General features: G+C 37.5%; 1 protein-coding gene across 4 annotated transcripts in view; it reads left to right on the top strand.

Annotated features, from left to right (window-relative positions):
* ITGB8 (integrin subunit beta 8) overlaps nucleotides 1-20,470 on the top strand; it is a 48,102-nt gene extending 27,632 nt beyond the window's left edge. For 3 of the 4 annotated variants that reach the window (XM_071735742.1, XM_071735746.1, XM_071735744.1), the window contains exons 7-14: nucleotides 4,035-4,130; nucleotides 4,225-4,314; nucleotides 6,809-6,943; nucleotides 9,851-10,256; nucleotides 12,023-12,248; nucleotides 13,155-13,252; nucleotides 14,430-14,593; nucleotides 14,687-20,470. In XM_071735742.1, the coding sequence (XP_071591843.1) occupies nucleotides 4,035-4,130; nucleotides 4,225-4,314; nucleotides 6,809-6,943; nucleotides 9,851-10,256; nucleotides 12,023-12,248; nucleotides 13,155-13,252; nucleotides 14,430-14,593; nucleotides 14,687-14,809 (1,338 nt within the window). In that variant the 3' untranslated portion in view covers nucleotides 14,810-20,470. The remainder of the gene's footprint in view (nucleotides 1-4,034; nucleotides 4,131-4,224; nucleotides 4,315-6,808; nucleotides 6,944-9,850; nucleotides 10,257-12,022; nucleotides 12,249-13,154; nucleotides 13,253-14,429; nucleotides 14,594-14,686) is intronic. The other variant, XM_071735743.1, reaches the window with a different exon arrangement.
* The last annotated feature ends 569 nt before the right edge of the window (nucleotides 20,471-21,039 follow it).

The following is a 21,039-nucleotide window of genomic DNA, read 5'->3' as shown; positions in this document are numbered from 1 at the left end:
AGCTCCAGCAACTTTAAAAGGATGGCAGGGCAGCAGGAAGCAGATGCTGGGTGGTGTGTGATCATGGAATTTCTGGGAATTGGTGGGTGTCCAGGACCTTGCTGAGTGGAGGAGGCAGTTGAGCGTGTGCGAACAGGAAGGTTGTTTGGATTTCTGATTATCTGATGTTCTTGCATTTGTATGCTCCCTCTCTCACCTCTTGGATATCCCCTCAGAGATGTCAGGATTTTTATTTCCCTCTAGGCAGTCTGTTCATTTTCAGTATTTCTGCAGTATCCCTGGGATCAAATCAACCCTTTCCTTTAATCTACTTAGAGCAAATAATCCCAAAACTTTCCTTTCCCAAAGCAGAGCAAATTTACAAGCTATGGTATCCCTCTCTATATTTTTCTTTCTTTTCTTTTTTTTTTTTTTTCCTTTTTTTTTTTTTTTGTTTGTTTAGTTTTTTTAATTTCAGTGCTATAAATGAGAGGAAATTTGCTGTTTATTAACATTTGCTGAGGGTACAAATTTTATTCTGGTGTTTATGATTCCTTTGGTAGCAAAGATAACATCACCTTCAGGAAAAACAAAACAAACAAAGCCCCAAAGCAAACAAACAAACCCACAAAAAACCCCAAACAAAACAAAACTATAATAATTTTCTGTCCAGCTTCTGTTTCAGCTGGAAAACCTCATGGACTAGTTAAGTACTTTCTAAGGAACTATGGCAGACTGATGGCTAACTGTAAAAAGTTTTTTTCTGGATTTTAGGCAGAAAGCTCATGCTTTTACTGTCCCAGAGACAGAAAAAAAAAAATTCCATGATTACTGCTAGTGATGCCTTTTGTGAAATGAGGTTATCTTTTTAGCCACCCAAATGAAGTGACCTTGAAAGCTGCTTAGATCTGTGGGGGCATATTTTGTCCCATATGTTTTCTAGCTGCATCTTTTTCAACCACAGGCCATATGTAATAAAGGGCATGCATTTAGTAATAGAAAACGGGTTGGAAGTCTTTCTCAGTATTAGATATTTTCTAGACTAGGCTTAACATGGTATCACAATAGTGTCTCTTAGGTGTACTGGTTTCCAGTTCTTTTTGTCTTATCAGTGGTACGTACCTGTGATTATTTTAGAGATCCATAAAAAGTTTTCAAATGAACAAGTGAAAACGGGAGGGAGAAGAAGGCTATCTGATATTTAAATCAAATATCATGAAAGGCTGTCAGCTTTTAAAAATATGAAACACTTTTTTGCTTTTATTTCTTATCAATGCAATTCTGTTGTGCTGTGCTACATTAAAGGGCCCTCTGTAAACAAATTGTTTTCCTACTTTGATTCTTATCTTCTGATTGTCTCGAGAAATTGCATTTTAGTGTATTTTATTCTCTCCTTGTGCCATTTAAGAGGACTTATCTGTATTTGTGTAAGCTTAACCTTTACATCAGAAATGTTTCCAGTTAGCTACTTTTCTGTATGTTTCTTTCTAACTTTTGCTAAGCAGTCACACAGAGGTCAGCAAAAGAACACAAGACAGGAAATAATTCCAGTCCATTTTAATTAGATGTGTGCTTGTTTAACTCCCTTTCTGAAATACTTAACATCTGTATTAGTTATCTTCCCAGCTTAACACAGTAGGTTAAAAATAATAAAATTAATTATGTAATTGAAACAAGAAAGATGATCTAAAATGAAAGTAAGCCTGCCTGGGCACTATTGGAAAGAGATAATATTAAAGTACATGAAGATTTTAACAGCAAGCAAAGTGGGGATCCATGAGTGTCCAGTAGTTCCTTATGTCACCTCTTTACTGACTTAAAACGAAAAAGATAGTGTGGGTCTGTTGATGGTTTTCTTTTTACAGTGTCTTCTAATAAAAAGAAATTTTTTTTCTTTCTAATCTGAAGACTTTAATATACAACTAACCAAGAGGGACACACTGCTGGGGTAGAGCTGACAGGGAGATGAAAGGATGAAGGTTCAGCTCTACCTGTAAGCAGACTGGGTAGTCTGGTGAACCAGTCCCTGCAACTCTTGCATGCCTATCCATGTTTTCTGTTGACTTCAGTAAGCTTCATCTGAATAATTTTTTGTTTCATGAGGACTTGGAAACCCATTTTTCACACTACTGATCCCAGAATTTTGCCATTAATGGCAGAGATGTTGAGAGCCACGTCGCTGGTATTCAGACATGTCTCATGTCACATGTTGAGTAGATCAACTTATGTGACCATCTCATGATCCCTCAACACTACCCCTATCTTTCACACATTCGGTGCACAGGAGGTATTTACAGAACACCCGACTTCACTCACCCATCTCCTGGGACCAGTTGGATGTCTGTGGTCTGCCAGACAGTTTCTTGGTGGGGGGTGGAGCTGTGCAGCAAAATGGAGACCCCACCACTGTGGTCTGAGGTCATGTAGAAGGCAGGAGGCTGTGGTGCTGTGTTGCAGTATATTGAGAGTGGCAAGAAGGGCACTGCTGATGCAGCTCACATAAAGCTGTGCTGATAGGAATGCATGCTCACCTTCCAGCTGGAGCTGTAAGAAGGCCTGTTTATTGCTGTGTACCTACCTTTCAGCACTTATTTTACAGAATATAATCTCTTACCAAAAGCTAGAACAGTTGAAAGAGGCATGAACCCTGGCTAAGATCAAACTGCAGGAAAAAACTCCCTTGTTCTTCCTATGCAAAGCTCTTTATTTGTTTCCCATGATGGAAAATGGATTTTGCCCCCTTGCATAACTTTGTCTCAGTTATCTTGGCGTACAGATTACTGTTAGGAAAGCAGCTGACTAAGTGCCTTGAGTAACAAGTGGCACTCTGAGGAGAAATGAGGTGTGGAGGGCCACAGACTGTGTTTGTGCAAGGGACAATACAGGACAGATGGTGGAAAATATCAGAAAGAGAAAGACAGCAGAAGTATATGGAGGAAAGAGGTTGAAGGCAAGAAGTGGATGTGTCCAGATTAAATCTCTGTAAGGGGAAACACAGGCCAAGGCCCCAGTCACCTTTCTATGTTTATTCATGATTTTAAAAGCTGTATTTACTTCTTTGAAGTATTCACAGATATATGACAATAGACAGTAGCTCTCAGGTAGATTTTTAGAGTACTGGAGTGGGAGGGATCTGTCATAGCCCAGTGGTACAAAGCCCACTGGGACCACACAGACACTCTTGTGCTTGCCCAGACCTTCATCGGATGAAGTGATAGCAGTGCATCTCTTGTTCTCAAATCCATGTCAGATGTCTCAGTGAGAAGTGTAGAAGGGCAGGTCACTGGTACAGGACATGCCATTGTAGGTCCTGCACCATGTAGAGCAATATCATTACTTGGGAGAGACATGAAATTTATGCTACCTTCTTCAAGCACAAACATGGCTAAGAAAATACGATCATCATGGTGAGGACTGGAGGCATCAATCCTACGGCAGGTCTTGAATGTACAGAGATGGAAAAAGCTCTCAGCCAGAAGTTATGGACAAAACTTTAACACTGCTAGAACCTGATTTAGTGGCTGCATTTAGGTGGTGTGTCTGATCAGTGGTGCCAAAATATACTTCTGAGAAACAGACTTTTGCTTAATTGCTTTGCTGTTCCACAATGCACACTTCGTCTCAGTGCCCTCATGCTGTATTTTCTTCCTGATTTTTACACAAGAACCCACCTATCATTTGCTAGAATCCTCTTGTCCTTCTAGACAGACCACAAAAAATGTGGTCTGTCTAGAATGACAGAAAATGTCATACCCATATTTTTTAACCACCAGGCTCAAACCAGCACAAATGGTACTGTGTGAGTTAGTCCTTCCACTGTGCAGCACCACTGCATAGATAACAATAAGCCTGTCACAGCCTGGATGATGCCTTGATTTTTTTCTGTTGTGATCTGTTTATTTGATTGGTTCCATCTTTTGGATGCAGACCTGGCATTTCTCTGAACATTTAGAAATAGAGATCGAGGTGGTTTTGGAATCCTGTTATGTCATATATTAAATGTAAGATTACTCCCTGATAACCTGCAGTCTTCTCTTTTCTGTTGTATTTTGCAGGAGCATCCATCTCTTGGGCAGCTCTCTGAAAAATTGATTGACAATAACATCAATGTTATTTTTGCAGTTCAAGGAAGCCAGTTTCATTGGTATAAAGTAGGTTAGAAACCTGATTTCTTTTTCCAATCTTGAAAGCATAATATTTATATTAAAATTTAAAACTTATTAAAAGCTATTGTATTTTTCATAGGATCTGTTACCTCTGTTGCCTGGTACTGTTGCAAGACAGATAGAATCACAAGCAGCAAATCTCAATGACCTGGTGGTAGAAGCCTATCAGGTATGATTACAGTAACAATGTTGTATGCCATATTTGTACAAGGATGTTTTTGCCTTTCATGTCCTGAAGTTGAAATTTCCCAGATCTGGGTCCCTATCTTGGGTCCATGAAGATAGATTGGTAGGTGACACTATCCTGTAATAGCTCTCAAATTCCCAGGCTGTCAGGGCCTCAAAGGCAAGAACTAGGACTTTTTATTTTCTGAGAGTCATCCTAAATATGCAATTCTCTGCACCTGTTGCCATACAAGTTCAAAAAAATGTCTGACTTACTTGAATTTTGACATCCCTATCCTTTAGTTACAGACCAGACAGCACTATCTAGGTACCATATATGTTCAAAATAAAAAAGATAAGGCAGTATCTGGAAGAATTTGCAGCATAATTCTCAGAAGAGGGACAACAGGTGGGGAATTTTCAAGAAGGTGGTTTGACAAGAGCAGATATTGTGGAAAGTAGGATTAACAGTGCACAAAGCAGTATAATGACTCGAGGGGTTGAGGGATGGCAGAGAAAAATAGTCTTGATAGGGATTATTGAAAATAACAGTATGGGAAAGAGAAAGTAATAGTAGGAGAAAGAGTGTAAAGTCATTTTTCACAAACGATTGGCAGGGAATGGAAGCTTGAAAGTGGAAATTGGCATCTTGATAGAGAATGAAAGACAGCCTGGTAAGAAGTGTCATAAACAGCTTTGAAAATGAAGGCAAGTAGTACACTTTTGATGTAACAGATCAAAGGGAGCTCATAGAGCAGCAGCAAATTGAACTCAATGGGTAGATGGTTGAATGCTGTTAAGGTATACAAGTTACACAAAAATACAAGTCCCAAAAGTTGAAAAATAAGTTACAAAGCTATATGCCAGGCATCAGAGTGTATCACATACTTTGTGATTAATTGTACATGGTAAGCTGACACTATCCATTGTACTAGGTTCACTATCTATATCAGGTTATATGGTTACAGCAAATTTACTATAATGATAAGCCAAGTTCCATTTCTGTTCCTTGTTTATAGAGGGGGTTTATGCACATTTTTCTCACTGTCATGTTAAAAACATTGTGCAGCAGGCTAAGACATTCAAAAAGCAGAGGTTGTTAGGTATAATCGAATTGCAGAGAAGTTCTCACTGATAATTGTACTTTCTCATATAAAATCAAGAAATCTCAATTTGAATATGAAGGTTTGCAGGAATTACTGGCAAAAGGTTTTTAATATCAGGGTTCTTTTTTATGCCACTTTTCTATTGTCCATCCTAAATTGTATCCCAGTTTTTAGACCACAATGCAGGATAAACATTCAAGGAGAGGAAGTGAAAATTTACAAAATAATTATTTAATTTCATGGAAGATTCTATGGGACTTTCCTGTTCTAGCCGCCCCCAGTTTGCTCTTGCCTTATTTTTGTTTTTTAGACAGTATCTTTCTTCCCATCCTGAAGTTTTAGGCACTTGTTATATACAAAGGTGTGATGAAAAGAGCTTGAATATTTTACTTTCTCGAAAGCAAAAGTACTTAAATTAGAAAATAAATTTAGTCTTGATGTTTGATGACAGTGGGCCTCTTGCACTCTTGTTCTAGGCAGGGAAACCTTAGGCTCAGTTGTGGAAAATCCTGGCTGGAAATCCCTGGCTTAGAAGCCAGAGATGAGTCACTAACTTCCAAAATGTTACTAATATGACCATGTGTTCAGATTCATGTAATTAAATTTCCATTTGTAGCAGTAAAACTATCCCATTAAACTATACTTTTTTCTTTAATATGCCAGGAATTTCAATAATCTCTGTGTAATTTTCAGCTCATAGGCTTGTACAGAGCTTTAATAAATTTTTTAAGGTCAAGAAGAAATATTCCTTCTTGGAAAGCAGTAGGAGCAAGTAGTAAATACCAGTGACCAAGTAGCTGGCTTTTTCATCATTTTATATTGCAAAAAGGCCTCATGGGAATCAACCAGCTGGTGACTTACGTAGTCCTAGCTGAGTAAGAGATATCCCAATAGCCTCCAGATCAGCCTAAGGTTAGGTCAGAGTTGACTTTTCTAAGACAGATGCAAAATATCAAAAGTTTATAAAGTGTCAAATCAATTTAGACCCTTTTCTGCTGGATAGTAATAGTAGTATGTGTGTTTACTGTTTTAGTTTAAATGTGTGGCTAAAAGGCAGTATGGTCTCTCAAACAGTGAGCAGTTTTTGTTGTGCACAGTTGTTAGATTTTCAAATTGCCAGAAATACAGATTCAAAACCATTTTAGAAAAGCTGAAAAAGTTTGTATCTGGAAAGCCTACTCCTCTTTATCAGAATTACCAGTTCACTGCCTGTGTATATTTGTAATGTAATCGGGTCTTTATATGGGAAACAATGCTTGAATTCATTCCTTTATTCACACAGAGCAGCTTTCTTCATTTTTAGTCAGGCATAGTAGCAGTACTTGGTGCTAGTCACTAATGCAGATTATATGTTGAGATCCAATGCAACTAAAACTTGTTTTCTGGCTACAGAAACTAATCTCTGAAGTGAAAATTCAAGTGGATAACCAGATCCAAGGTCTTCATTTCAATATCACTGCAATCTGTCCTGATGGAAGTGAAAAAACTGGCATGGAAGGATGCAAAAATGTGGGATACAATGAAGAAGTATGTTGATAGTTCTCTTTCTTCAAGGAACTGGAATGCTTATTTTTCTTTTTGGTTGGGTTTCAGTGGTGTGAAAACTTGTAGGGATTTACTTATAATGAAGATGGATTTACATGATTAATGATCACAGACTCTTCATTATTCTCTGGTTTTATTTTTCCTGAATCTTATTTTAATTCTCACTAATCTCATGGAACTAAAGCTCAAAGCTTTTCCTGAGAGCTAAAGTCCATTAAAACTCTCCTCCTTTGTCCTCCAGTGGGGACAATGGCCATTTTCACCATTGTGATAAAATCTATACATAAGACATTGAAAGATAATCCACCCAGCAGAAAGGAATCACTAGAATTTTTGTTCCTTGAGTCTAGAGGAGATGCCACCTTTCCCTTTCTTTGCTCCAGTAGTCTTTATGCACATGGAGGGTTGTGAATAATTAGTTTATTTTGTAAATCAAATTAATAAAGTCATTTATCCATTTTGGTTTAGTCCCACCTACTGAAGAAAACAGTAAACTGGAGCAACATGCATTGTGAAAATGCGGGGGAAGATGTCTGGCTAATAAAAAGAACATGGTTTTCTTCCCAGAACAACTTTTCTGTGCCTTGATGTATTTATTTAATTGCCTGGACTAGCAGAGTAATTTATTTAGCTTGCCAGGAAGAGGTCTGTGTTTCTGGAGAGCAGGGTCAAGGAGTTCTTTCCTTCTTGACATGTGCACATGTCTCAGCTGGTGTGATTTTACTTACCTCTGTGAGTAGAAGTAGCAAAACAAATCAGTAGACTAAATATGTGTATTTTAAATATGTTCATGTAGCTGTATTTTATGTTCTTCTGAGTTTTGTCTGCATGATTTGCTGGTGATTGACTTCTACAGTTTGAGATTTGCTTCGTTTTTCTTCTTAACTCATCTCTTCTCCAGTGTTGTTCCCTGTTCATGTCATAAGAAATAGGACTGGAATTTGTTCTGTTTAATGAAAAGAAAAATATTTATATCTGTTTCTTTTTAATAAAAAGCCAAGCCAGTTGATTATAAGAGATTGCATACAGTACTAAAGCTCTACTGCAGCTGAAAATGAGCCATCCCCAGAGATTAATTTATTTTAACCATAAATCCTCCTTTCAGTGTTTGTTTACAGGCAAAATGCTTTTCTTAATTCTCACATTCCTTTCATTGTCTAATCCTTCTTCCTTCCTTTTCTCACCAAAACACAAAACTTATTGTATTCTGGGAGAATCCTACAGCCTCTTCAGGGTGAAAACTAACTTTGTGAATGAACAGCATTCACAGCATCTTAATTATTTAGTTGCAATATGATTAATCTTTCTGCTGCTTTGTTCAGATCTATCAAATATCACAACTTGTCTCTCCCATCTCCCTGCCGTTTCACCACTACTGTGTTGTGCTTGAAGATGAGGTTTTTCTAGTAGGGCTCCGTGTTGAATAAAAAGCAAATTCCCCTGCTGCAGCCCATCCTCCCCACACTGCTGCACCTGCAGTATGAATTTGGGCATAGCCACACTTCAGAGCAAGGAGCCTCATTCACAGAGAGTGTGAGCAGGCGAGGGGTTATGTGTGTAGTGGCACTTTTAAGAAGAATGCAGGAAGCCACAAAGAAGAAAAGGAGAGGACGAGACAAAGCCTGTGTGCCCCCTCAATACAACATTAAGAAGCACATGCTTCTGCACAGCATTCTTCTCCTGTTGTCCATGTAGGCAGCCACAGACCCACTTGTCACAAAGCCACCATTGTCCCCAAGGGCTCGGCTGTTCTGGTGTGGGGGCGCAGCGGGAGGGGGAGATGGCGATCAGAAATGAATGGTCTTAGTCTTTGTGGGTAGCTTCAACCTCATATCTAATCAGTTCCCTAGGTTTTCTCTTTTTTATATTTGCTTCTCTTAGGCTCATTTCTCTCCTTTTCCTCTTGGTTAGGTTTTCTTTGTGACGAGGTGAGGAAGAATTGTTTTCCATCAGCAGGCTAAATAGCCTTAGTGAGAATACTACCAGTCAAAGTAAAGAAAAGAGAAAACAAACCAAACAAAACCCAGTTGTGAAATACAAGATTGCTCTCCAAATAAACTATTACAGGTGTCAGAGGTGTTAAAGAGTTTTGGCAGTGATTGATACAAACTCTATGGCACTCACCTGATCACCAAAATGAGCCAGGCTTCTGTGCCAGGTCTCCGGAAAACCACAGGGACTGCTGCTGCTGTGGGCACTACTGGAGTGTGGACCTGGAGCTTGGTGGTGATGGCAATGAGACAGCCATGAGCTAGGTACTGAGTGCACTCTGAAGCAGCACTGGGTCTGCTCAGGGCCACAGTAAGAGCACAAGACTTTTCTTATTCCATCCCCATCGTAGGAACTGGGAAAAGTAAGTTGATAATAAGGTGTGAGCCATTTCTGTGTTTTAGTTGGAGTAAATAGAGCCATCCAAAAAAAAGCTGTGTGCTTTCTATTTGCACAGATCACTTCTGCGACAAGGATATTCATTATAGGTTGTTTTTATAAAGAGTGTCTCTGCTCCTGTTTGTGTATTGTCTTGCTCAATCTTGTCCCAATTCTTACCTATTTCTACAATATAACAAAATGTACACATTAAATAACAGGAGGATGAGGGTGGTATTTCTATTACTATCTAACTTGTGTTAAACTCTTCTTCTGCAACTATGCTTTATTAACATGAAAAGCAGACTGCTGTCAGTCTTCTATTGTTAGGATTTTAACTGTGTTTGTGATGCCTGTCATTACCAATATATCATATCTCACAGATGGCCACTGTGTATTTTGTTATTATTAGCTAGTGCACATTCATATGCAATGTAAGGTTCTGCTTTATTTATGTATTTAAAAATTTAAGCTACTTTTAGAAAATCATAATGATGTAAAATCTGTCTTATTTCTTCTTAGGTACTTTTCAATGTATCTGTTACAATGAAAGGATGTGATACAACTGGAGGAAGAAAATATGCAATCCTTAAGCCTATTGGTTTCAATGAAACCACCATCGTTAATGTGCAGAAAAGTTGTGCCTATCAGAACGGAGACAGTACAAGGCACAAAAGAGTATGGGCTGATGAAACAACTTCTGATGGCAAGCAGTCCCATTGCAGTGATGATAACTGTAGCTCCAACAGAGTTACTGTGCCTTCTGAGAGGTGCAGGCAACATCAGGACCAGCCCCTCTGCAGTGGTCAAGGCAATTGCATAGATGGGAAATGTTTCTGCTACAAAAACAAACTGGGCAAGGTGTATGGCAAGTACTGTGAAATGGATGATTTTTCTTGCCCATATCACCAGGGAAGCTTATGTTCTGGTAAGCTGTGTTTTGGGTTTTCTGTTTTTGTTTTCTGAAGCTTATATACATGGTATAGCTGAAAACAATGATGTAAGGTTCTCAAGTACAAGAATTGTGTGTGCAGAATTAGTGTGTGAAATGCCCCAAACAACCTGGTTGGAATTCATGCTCTCGGGCTTTCTTCACCACATAAGTATGTACTTTCTTCTAAACATCAGCACTGCTTTTTAAGGGGTTTATTTTTCTAAGTTTAGCTATTTTTAAGACTTAGATCTAAAATTTCATCAGAGGTAATGATACTGATATCTTGGATGAAACTGTAACATTATTCCAAAAAGTAAATTGATACCTTTCAATGTAATGCGAATATGAGGTACTAAGTGATTAGGAGGAACCATAACTTCCAAATGAGGTTCTGATTTTCTCAGTCTTATCAGAGTTACAGTGATAATTGATTTCAAATACTGATAAACATATGCTAACATTGTTCAGAACATCTGCTCCAGAAATGACGGTGAAATTTTTTTGTGGCCTACTTTATGTTTTTAAAGAAAACATGCAAATGAAAATTGCATATGGGCCAAGTACAAAATATGTACTTTTAAGTTATCAAGGAAAAATGGGATTGAAAGGATATCATTACTGTATCTCTGCCAGAATAATTTTTCCCTTTCAGAAGTCATAAAATATTTTAAAATCTATACTACTGTCCTGCATTCTTTCAGTCCACTGTATACTAACCAGCAAGTGAATTAAGGAATCAGTTACTTCAACTGCAGTGGGATCATTTGAGAATAATGCTATGGACTTAAGTAGAGTTATTTTGGTTTTGCTCTTCAGGTGACTGTGAACATAAAATGACATAAAATGAAAAGAAATAATGTTACCTTATCCTTTAAATATTTCATTCCTACACAACAAATTACAGCTCATCTTCTCACTCTTCTTCCCAACCTATTTGGCAAATTTACTATTTATTAATCAGACATTTCAAACTTGCAAACTCCTAAAGACTGAGATGTGGTGCCCTGGTCAGCAGAGGAGACAGGGAGATATTTGTGTAGGAGGTGGTGATTGTCACATGTGATTGAGTCCAAGGGTACCACAGCTTTACCTGGAAAGCTGTAAGAGTCACCATAGGTACTTTTGAATCCTTGAGGCTGTGCATTTTAAGTACTTACAAAACAACCTACAGTTCCAAAGCCCAGCATAGTCACCTGCCTGTGACTGTGTTTGTCCCGTTGTCATTTGTCCTGTAGGAAGGCAGAAAAGCAGTGCTGTCTTATGTGCTTCTGAAAAAAACAATCAAACAAACAAACACACAAACAAAAAAAAAAAACAACAAAAAAATCATAAAACCCAAAACTTGGCATGTGCACATGAATTTGATAATCCTTTCTCCACCAAATCTTGTGGTTTATTTGAAGTGAATGCTTTCATGCTGAAGAGAAGCCTGAAGTTTGTTTGCCTCAAGACTGTTTTTCTGATTGTTGTATAAGTTTTAATCCCCGCCTCTTTGATCCAAGGCAATAGGGGAAAATTCTAGTAAAAGTTTTTAGGGTGACATCCAGGTAGCACCTTTTGCTCATCTTAACAAACAGCAGCCATAAATATGTATCACGTACTTTCAGTCCAAATTGTTAACTGAAAATACTAATTAGCAAACCAAGGTTTAAATTAGCTCTGTTTGACATAAAGCACCAGTAATACAAACACGTGCATATAAAATTTGACTTTTTGTGTTTTCATGAAAGCATATGACTCAAGGCTATCTCATGTTGTAGGTAATGGTGAATGTGAAGCTGGTAAATGCAAATGCTTTGCTGGCTGGGAAGGTGACCACTGCCAGTGCTCGTTACAATCAGCAAAGCACTGCTTGAATTCAAAGGGCCAGATTTGCAGTGGAAGAGGAAAATGCATATGTGGAAAGTGTGAGTGCACAGACCCAAGAAGCTTTGGACGTTTGTGTGAATATTGCCCTACCTGTAACAAAGCCTGCGAAGAAAACTGGTATGTTTCTTGTGCTAGATTTGATTTCTTAGCTCTCTTGTGTTGAAACAAAGAGAAATATTTCTGCTTGGTTTGATGTCTGCTCTCTTTCTTACATATTTAGACTGTAGAAAATGGAAAAAATTCATACTTGAGACGTTTATCGGTGTATCTGAGAGGTTCACACTGACAAGAGAATTACATGTACTCATATGTATTCACCAGTCACTTTCATCACTAGACAACATGCAGTTAGCCTTGCTGACTTACACTTGTTCAAAGTTGCTGGGAGTTGTGTGCCTTTATATACGATACAGAAGATAACATAGCTTTGTTAAAAATTCAGTCAGAGGTTTTTTTGGATGCCTTGTGATGTCCATCTTATGCAAAGCTGAAAAGCAGAGGTGGCAAGACAGACAGTGCTGCCTCCTCTGTCTTGCAGACTCTCTCAGCTGCCCAGCAGTGGGAACTTACTTGGTTTTCTTTTACCATAGCATCCAAACATCATTAATAATCTGTGTTTCCTAGAACTGTCTTTTCCCTTCAATTCCAATGCGCATCCCAATGAGATTGATAGATAAGGAAAGAGGACTGAACAGGAGCCTGATAGCTGAAGAAGGGTGCTGGACCCATTATACCCCCTGAATAGCACAAAAATGCAGAGCAGGGACTGCATGAAGGTGGCTTAAAGCCAAAGACATGTTTTACTTACAAGTTCTGACCAGCTGATTCTGAAAAGCATCACAGGGACAAAATGCTGAAAGAGGTATCACATTTCAAAAAAAAAAAAAAAAAAAAAAAAAGTTGCAATATTTTACTGACAACAGGAAAGCATTACGTGCAGTGATACATAAGACTGTTGATACAATATCTTTAAGGAGAGCTGAGAGAAAGACATAGGTTTTTAATTACATTTTTATTTTACAGGAATTGTATTGAGTGTCATCATTCTAACAATGCATCTCAAGCTATACTTGACCAGTGCACAACCTCATGTGCTTACCTGCTGCATTACCAGACTTCAGGTATGTGTTATTTTCTAGGTGATTTTAAAAATATGAAAATCTGCTGGGATTAATAATTGAATTCACTGTCTTAAAATGTGTTTCAAAAGCATGTCAAAGTATTACAATAACAAAGAAAGCAGGACAAAGAAAATTCAGTCATAGCTTCAGGGGCAGTAAAAGATAAATAATAACAGCAAATGTGATGGGCAAGCGCTGCTAAATCATTATTCCTGCTCCTTCAGAAGTCACATGTAATGATAAATCCTGCCTGAGCAATGCTTAAAGAAATATTTATAAAAATCTGTTATGATGTCTGTATGTTCTATTACTTTGGGTATGTTTACATTATTTGACATTACCGGAAACAGGGAAGACTGAAGTAAAATGCTTACCTCATGTTCAGTAATGTTTAAATATTCCTTTCAAGTATAATAAACTGCACTGTTATGAGGGCTGAGGAAGAATAAAATCTTGTAAAATAAAATCTCATAAAACTTTTATTTGTCCACAGTGCAACAAAAATACAGGTAAATGTTTGCCCTTTGTCACTTCATATTTCTGTACATTTTTTATCTTACAGTTGTTGATAAATGAGAAAAATGTGAAAATTTTACTTGTAACTTTAGTATTCCTTAAAGGAAAGCTTGCTGTGGGAGAGAGGTTTATCAGTGAGGAGAGCACTGGACAAAGATTCAAGAAACCACCTAAAAGATTTCCTATTTTCCCAATGATCTGCACTGTAATCTTGTGTAAAATAAATTGTCTTGGTCACATACATTTCTGACAATTCACCCTTGCTATAAACCCACAGTTTACAAAGAATTTACAGTGACCAACACAGTGAAGCTGTAGTCTTTGCTCCGTAGATTAAGGAAATAAGAGTTTCGCCATTTTTCTACAGTAAATATTAATCAGAATTGCCTTTCTTGATATGCCCCACTTCAAACGTTTGCACGTGGCAATTTTTTCCCTTAAGTTCCCTGAAGTTATTTTTCCTTAGTTTTCATCAGGGAAATGTTTTAGTTATGTTAGTTAGTATTAGTTAGTTAGTTATGTTAGTATTTTTCCTTACTTTTCATCAGGGTCATGTTACATTGATGTGACATTACTATGCACTGGTAGGTGTAACTGTGTTTGAGGGGTATTCCTATTCCATTTGTTAAGCTTTACACTTGTGTTTTCATTTTCATTGCAGAATGTTTCTCTGGAAGAAGTTACTTTAGAGTCTTTTCCATAATCTTTATAGTTACCTTTCTGATCGGGTTGCTTGTTGTCCTTATCATCAGGCAGATAATTCTTCAGGGGAGTAGCAATAAAGTTAAATCTTCAACTGATTACAGAGTATCTGCAACAAAGAAGGTAATTTATTTCAGAGCCATCACATTCAGTAATCTTTTTCTTGCACATAAAAGTTAGCTATTTGTTGATAAAAATTGTATCTTCTCCTTCAAGGATAAGATGTTTTTGCCTACTGTTTGTACAAGAACAGTAACATACAGACGTGACAAACCAGAGGAAATAAATATCGACATCAGCAAGTTACGGTTAAGCGAAACTTTCAAGTGTGAATTCTGAAGACTGTGTTTTCTACAAATGTCTATTTCCATCCTGCTCGACTGTTAAATTGTTACTTTTTATACTCTGTCGTGTCTTGACTGTTGCCTTATGGGTTTGTGTCTTGTCAAATACTGTAACAAAGTGACATGTAAGCATTTTCACGGAATGTGACAATGTTTGAAACTATAGCTGCTGTATTTTTTTATTTTTGAAAGAGAAATGTGCGTTACTACTGTTCAGGAACATTAGTGTTGATATAGCACTTTAGCATATTCTAAATTATTTAGTTATGGCCTAGAATGTAGATATGAACCAGTCTGACAAAGCACTGATCTCACTCTACATGTAGCTAGTACTGATGTGCTCTGTGAGAATGGACAAAAGCTGTGACTGAAATATTAACGTTGCTGTATATTATAGCAATAGATAGAACTATTCAACTGCTCTTAAACAGAGTAAATGGTACTTTTATAGTTCTCTCAACTGACTAAATTCCACTGATTTGTCTGCTTCAGCCTCTTAGCTTCTCCTCATTACTTAATAAAAATGACTGGATTAAATGAGCGCTCAGTTGCTGGTGTGGATGTATAGTTGTGTGTGTATACACACACATGCGTGCACGCACATAGATAAATTTTACCTGTATAGTTTTTTATACATTGTTATGTCACTTAAAGTTAATTTATACCTGGTGAAGAGTAATTTTCAGCTTTTTTACTTGTTTTGACATTAAATTTATATATGAATTTTAACGTATTTGAAAATTGAGTGGCTACAGAAAACAGGAGAGCCCAACAGCAGAGTCTACATTATGATCACTGCCAGCTGACTTTACCTTTGGAGTCAGCAGCATCAACTCCATTGCAAGAAGATAAATTGCAGCAGAGCCATCTTTGGGTTGCTAGCTACATGTCAGTGTTTTGCCAAATAAGGGCTTTGCTCTTTTTGTATGATGTCAGATATAAGTCTGATTTTTCACGTGTGCTTTTTTCCGTTGTAAGTTAGATGACAGGCTTAGGTTTCATTAATTTTTACATAAACACTTCAAATTTTATGGCTGAGCATTGAAAAATATGCCCAGTGTGATGTGGAAAAGAGCCTGCATTTTGGGAGAAGGTGAGGAAAATAAGAGTCGTCTTCTCAAGGGAACTCGTTCATTGACTTCATAAATGTGGAATCAAATTCTGCATTCAGAAATGGGCAAAGCTCTTCTAAACACAATGGGACCAATATTAGCTTATCTGAGAGCAGAATTTGAACTACAAGGTCAAGCAGAAGAATTTTCTTACCCCTGAGCCCAGCTATAGTGGCAGAAGACGTGTTATTCTTATCTGCTAGCTGGAAGACTCAGACAACAGTCTGATTTACTAACTTTATGCTGCAGAAGCCTTATGAAAATCTGATCAACCTCTAGTGCACTAAAGTCTTGATGTTAAAAAAAAAAAAATCACCTCAGAAGAGAATATGCAGTGTATCATTTTAGCAACATTAATTATTGATAACTAAATACTGCTCTGTACTGTTCATAGGTTACAGAACAAAGCAGGACCTCTTTATGTGCAGTTTTAGAAATTAATATATATTTGTATTTTCTAATTTGTATTTCTTCTGCAAATTCCCACTGAAATCTGAGGAATACACATGTGAAAGGAAGGCAGGATGCAAAACAAATGATGAGTGCTACATGAGTATTGGACTCACCCAGTTAATTTATTGAGTCATGTTTCAAGTGAAGGACTGAGAAAAGGAATACAGAGACAGTGGACTTTCCATTAAATTGTGATGAAAGCTTTAGAATTTAGGGCTTGGTATAAGTAAATAAGTTAACTGTAGTATTAAATATTTCTATAATAGTCTTCTAAAGTAGCCCTTGAGCTTTCTACCATACAGGTAAATGGGACTCATTTAAAGCAAAGGGGGTTTCCTCACACTGCCCCTGGTTTTACTGATAGCTCCATTGTAATATCTTAATTATAGATTAATTCTATAATCTATCAAGTATGCCTTAAACTTTAATTTTCTTTTAAAGCACATAGAACCATTTTCCTCCTAGGTAAATGAACAGATTCCAAACTATTGCTTTAATTGGGATGAAGAGAGAAATTCCATACAAGTTTGCCTGCGGTTGCTCTTGTCACAACTCATATTTTTAAATGAGTAGGAAAAAAAGTCTCTGGGTATCTGTTTCACATAACAAAACAAATTTGAAAGCTCAGCAGAGAATATCTGAATGATAACAAAAGGTGTGATTATACTCTTTAAACAGCGTGATTTATTTTATTCGGGTTTTTTTAGCAAATGAATTTCTGCAAATTTAATTCCCATAATGGCCCTGAAAGCATTTACTGAAGTGATAGCTAATGTTTTTTTTTCCTTAGAAATCACTTTTCACAGTTAGAAGCAGTTAAAATGTGTTGTTAGAGGACAATGGAGCTGAGTTCATTGTAGGAGAAAAATCTGAGCTGCAACACCCATCTTCCAGGCACATCACACTTTTTCTTCTGTAGCACTTAGTTGGCATTGCGGTGCTGCCTGTGAAGGGGCACAGACAGTATTTTCTTATCAGATACCTGCCTGAATATTTAATATGATCTGATCAAATAGAGCAAGCTCACAGGACAATAGCACTGTAAGCTGCTTTCTGTCATGAGGTTAAAAGAAAAAAAAATACATATTAAAAGAAAAAAAGTGTTTTAAGGAAAAGAACAAAAAAAAAAAAAAACAGAAAGAAAAGATTTTTTGCATCTCCCTCATGACTGTGCTATGTTGTAGAGGAGGCTAGTGAAAAAGAATAAGCTGCTGCTAATGTGACAGGTCAAGGCTTTTAGAGGGCCCATGGGGAGCTTATACAGAGCAGGATCCTTGGGAGAAGGCTTTGTTTCTAGGGATGGAATCTATCCATGAGAAACTCTGGCTTTGCTTGGTACTTGTTTCCCTCTGCCTTTGACCATGTTTTTCAGAAGAGCTGCTGCAGGAGATGAATAGCCCAACAAAAGCCTCACTATTTAGGGAGCTGTGTTCCCTCAGCACATGACCTTAAATGAGAAAGCAGCCTGTAATTCACAAGGAATTTCCTCAGTGATCACAGAAGGACTCTGCTTCCTATAGTGCTTAATGTGGGAGATATTAAAGACAAAATAGTTCTTATTAGTTTTCAATGTATTGTGCGTCAAAGATGCTCGTAAAAATGGCAGAAAAAATATCTAGCCTCAGAACAGAATGTTCCAAACTTCTTAAATAAAACAATTTCTACTAGGCTTCTTTGAGAAATTAAAAAAAAAAAAAAAAGTCAAATAATTTGACTGCACCCCTGTGCCCATGGGCCGGCAGATACTGTTGCATCTCATTATTGGGTTTGGGAGTTCCTAGAACAGAATAACTTAGAAACAGAGCATGTATGTGACTTTTCCCAGCAGATTTGTTGATGTTAAATCCATATGTATAATTTTCAAATTCTAATCCCACTTCTTTTTTTACCTTTAATTTGTTGTTTGTCTAGCATTTCATAAATTTTATGTTTATGCAATTAAAAAGCATGCATATTATTTCAGGTTTTTTTTTTAAGACTAAAATGAAGCAATAGTATGAATTGATTATTTCCAAGCACCATGAGTATGTTAGTAACATTACCACAGGAGTGTGTGGGAAAATAGCTGTTCCATCCAGAAACCGTGCACATGGTATGTGAGGAATTTTCATTGTGCCCAGCTGAAATTCCCTTACATTCACAAGGAATGTTGAAAGTGAACCTTAAAAAGGAAGGACGTTTGTATAGGCATAGTTTACATTTTATCCATTATTTTCAACTGGATTTATTTTTTCCTCTCTATGGTTTCATGAAAACCTGCTATGTAAAGTATTCTGCAGACTGTAGAGGAAAAAGTTATTTTCCCAGGCTGATCATACATAACACTTGTTTTCTGCTTGGTGTGCATACCTAGATGTACATGTGTCTCAAACTGTGGAAGGGAATGTGTGAAGCAGCTTCAAGCAACCCTTAGTCCTAAAGCAGCCCTAAGGCCAAGAGATGCCCAAGGCAGAGAGATGCACGGTACTGCTGCCTGGGCAGGGGCTTGTAGAGGGATGGCATCCTCAGCAGATGCAATTCCTGGAACTGGGAATGGTCTTACAGCATCCCTACAGAGATGGTCACCTGAGCCCATGCTTCTACATTTGTGAGGGCAGGAAGCCCCTTCAAAATAGATGGGCTTGGCCATTTCTGCCCCATTGGCCACAATGCTGTCCTCAGCACTGCAGGCTTTTTGCATCCTTACTTACCAAAAAATGCTTGCGTGGAACACAGCAAGAGACCTCCTGTGCCAGTGCATGCTGTAAGCCTGGATGCTGCAGACCTCCATTAAAGCTTCTGGGAAGTCTGTGGGGGTCTGCCCATTGACCTGCCACCAGCCCCAGGATCTCCACCAGCCAGCTTTAAGGAATTCAAGCTGGAGCTGGGCAAGGGCACTTCTCAGAGAGGCATTTGTGCTGAGTCAGGGCTGGGTGATGCTCATTCTGCTCAGCTCGTGAGTGAAGCACAGTGCCAGTGTTCTGGCTGTCCACTTGCAAGAGAGGGGGAAGATTTATTTGCTAAAGAGAAATGGAGCAGCAGTTAAGAAGAACACTACTTTTTTAATGATGATCTTGACACTGCTCTGACGCACAAGCATCTACTGGGTCTCACAGGTACTTGAAATTCATGGAAAGGGGAAAAAAAAGGTTAAAATTAGCCAGCATGAATACATTTCTATAGAGAGCCAAATCAGTGGGGTTTCACTGAGTGCAAGCCAGCTCAGGGTGGTCTCTTTCCACGGAATGAAAAAACAAACAAAACAAAACAAAAACAAATGAAAAAAAAAAAAAAAAAAAAAAAAAAAAGAAAAAAAAAGAAAAAAGCTAAAGCTGGTAGATACTTATGCTTTAGAAATGCTGCTCTGGATTGCGTGTTCTCTTTGTTTCCTTTTCTCCACAGTTTTTTTAAAAAAAAAGGTACCTACTTATTTTTTAAAAAAAAATTAATTGTCTGGCATTGGTTAAAATAGTGGCTTCTACCCAAATCCTAGCATTTCATCCTGATACATATTTTGGCCTGTTTCAGTAATATTTTGAAGGGAGATGTTGAAAGATGAAAGATTCTTTTGGGAAGGCACTAATGTTGGATGACTTCACTGTGCTAACATCTTCTTCACTTTTACCTACTACTGCTTCAAAAAATAAAGCTACTTTAAAGCTTCTTACTTAGCAATGGTGTGACAGCAATTAATAATACTACAGTTTTACCTTTCTATTTAACATATACTACCTTTTGTAAAAAGAGTATATAGAGATAAATAATGTTTCTCTAGAATTTATGCATAGAGAATGTTTGTAAGGGGAAAGGTTTTAAATAAATTTATAACTTCTTACTGTTCATTTTACATTTTAAATGATACTTTTAAATCACTACTTTTGTTTGTCTGGAAATATACTGAATATTTTATTATTTAAAATAGTATACTTTTATAGCTGTTTATTAATTTCAGTTGACTACTAACTTCTATTTTGATATTTATTAATGAGTTGACACTGTAGTATATTGAGATGTTTATTTTTCTATCAGAGCTGTAACAACTATGACATAGCATTATTTTAATGCGACATCATTGTACTTGCTGTCTAAAAAATAAAATCAATATTTAATCCGTATGCATTTTTCATATTTTTAACGTTTAATACATCTGTGATAGGTTAAAGGAGAGATGCTCACCTTCTTTTAAAAATATAAAGCACTGTCATTAAGGTGTACAAATGTCTGCAGAGGGAAGCAAACAGTATAGTAATTTTTGAATGGAATAATAGTTTGTCAGGAGAGGTACAATACAAAGAACATTGTGTTTATGAGATGTAGGAAAAGAGATGAATGCATGTTCAGGATGAACTTTGAGAAGGTGGGAGGAACACAAGAGCAGGTAGCAGTTCAGAGAAGCAGATGGTTTACCTTGCCCAGCCCAATGGAACAGAAATGCTCCAGGAGTTGTTAGCACTTTGCAGGAGACAAGAAGGTACTTCCTGTAGAAATATGACCTCTAGATTGATAGTTGGCTACAACAGCCTTTCTTCTGATTTGCTCTGCTGGGTGGTAGAGGAAATTGTTTTCTGGGAATGGGTAAAACTCTCTGCAGATACCTCAGCTACTGTAGGCTTGGGTTGCTATATCAATACTGGTGAAAGTGCATCACTAGGTTGGGCACATGTTCTGTTCTCGAGCAGCT

Source organism: Heliangelus exortis, chromosome 2, assembly GCF_036169615.1.
Source record: "Heliangelus exortis chromosome 2, bHelExo1.hap1, whole genome shotgun sequence".
Classification (NCBI taxonomy): Eukaryota; Metazoa; Chordata; class Aves; order Apodiformes; family Trochilidae; genus Heliangelus; species Heliangelus exortis.
This window is presented reverse-complemented; position numbering and strand designations above follow the sequence as displayed.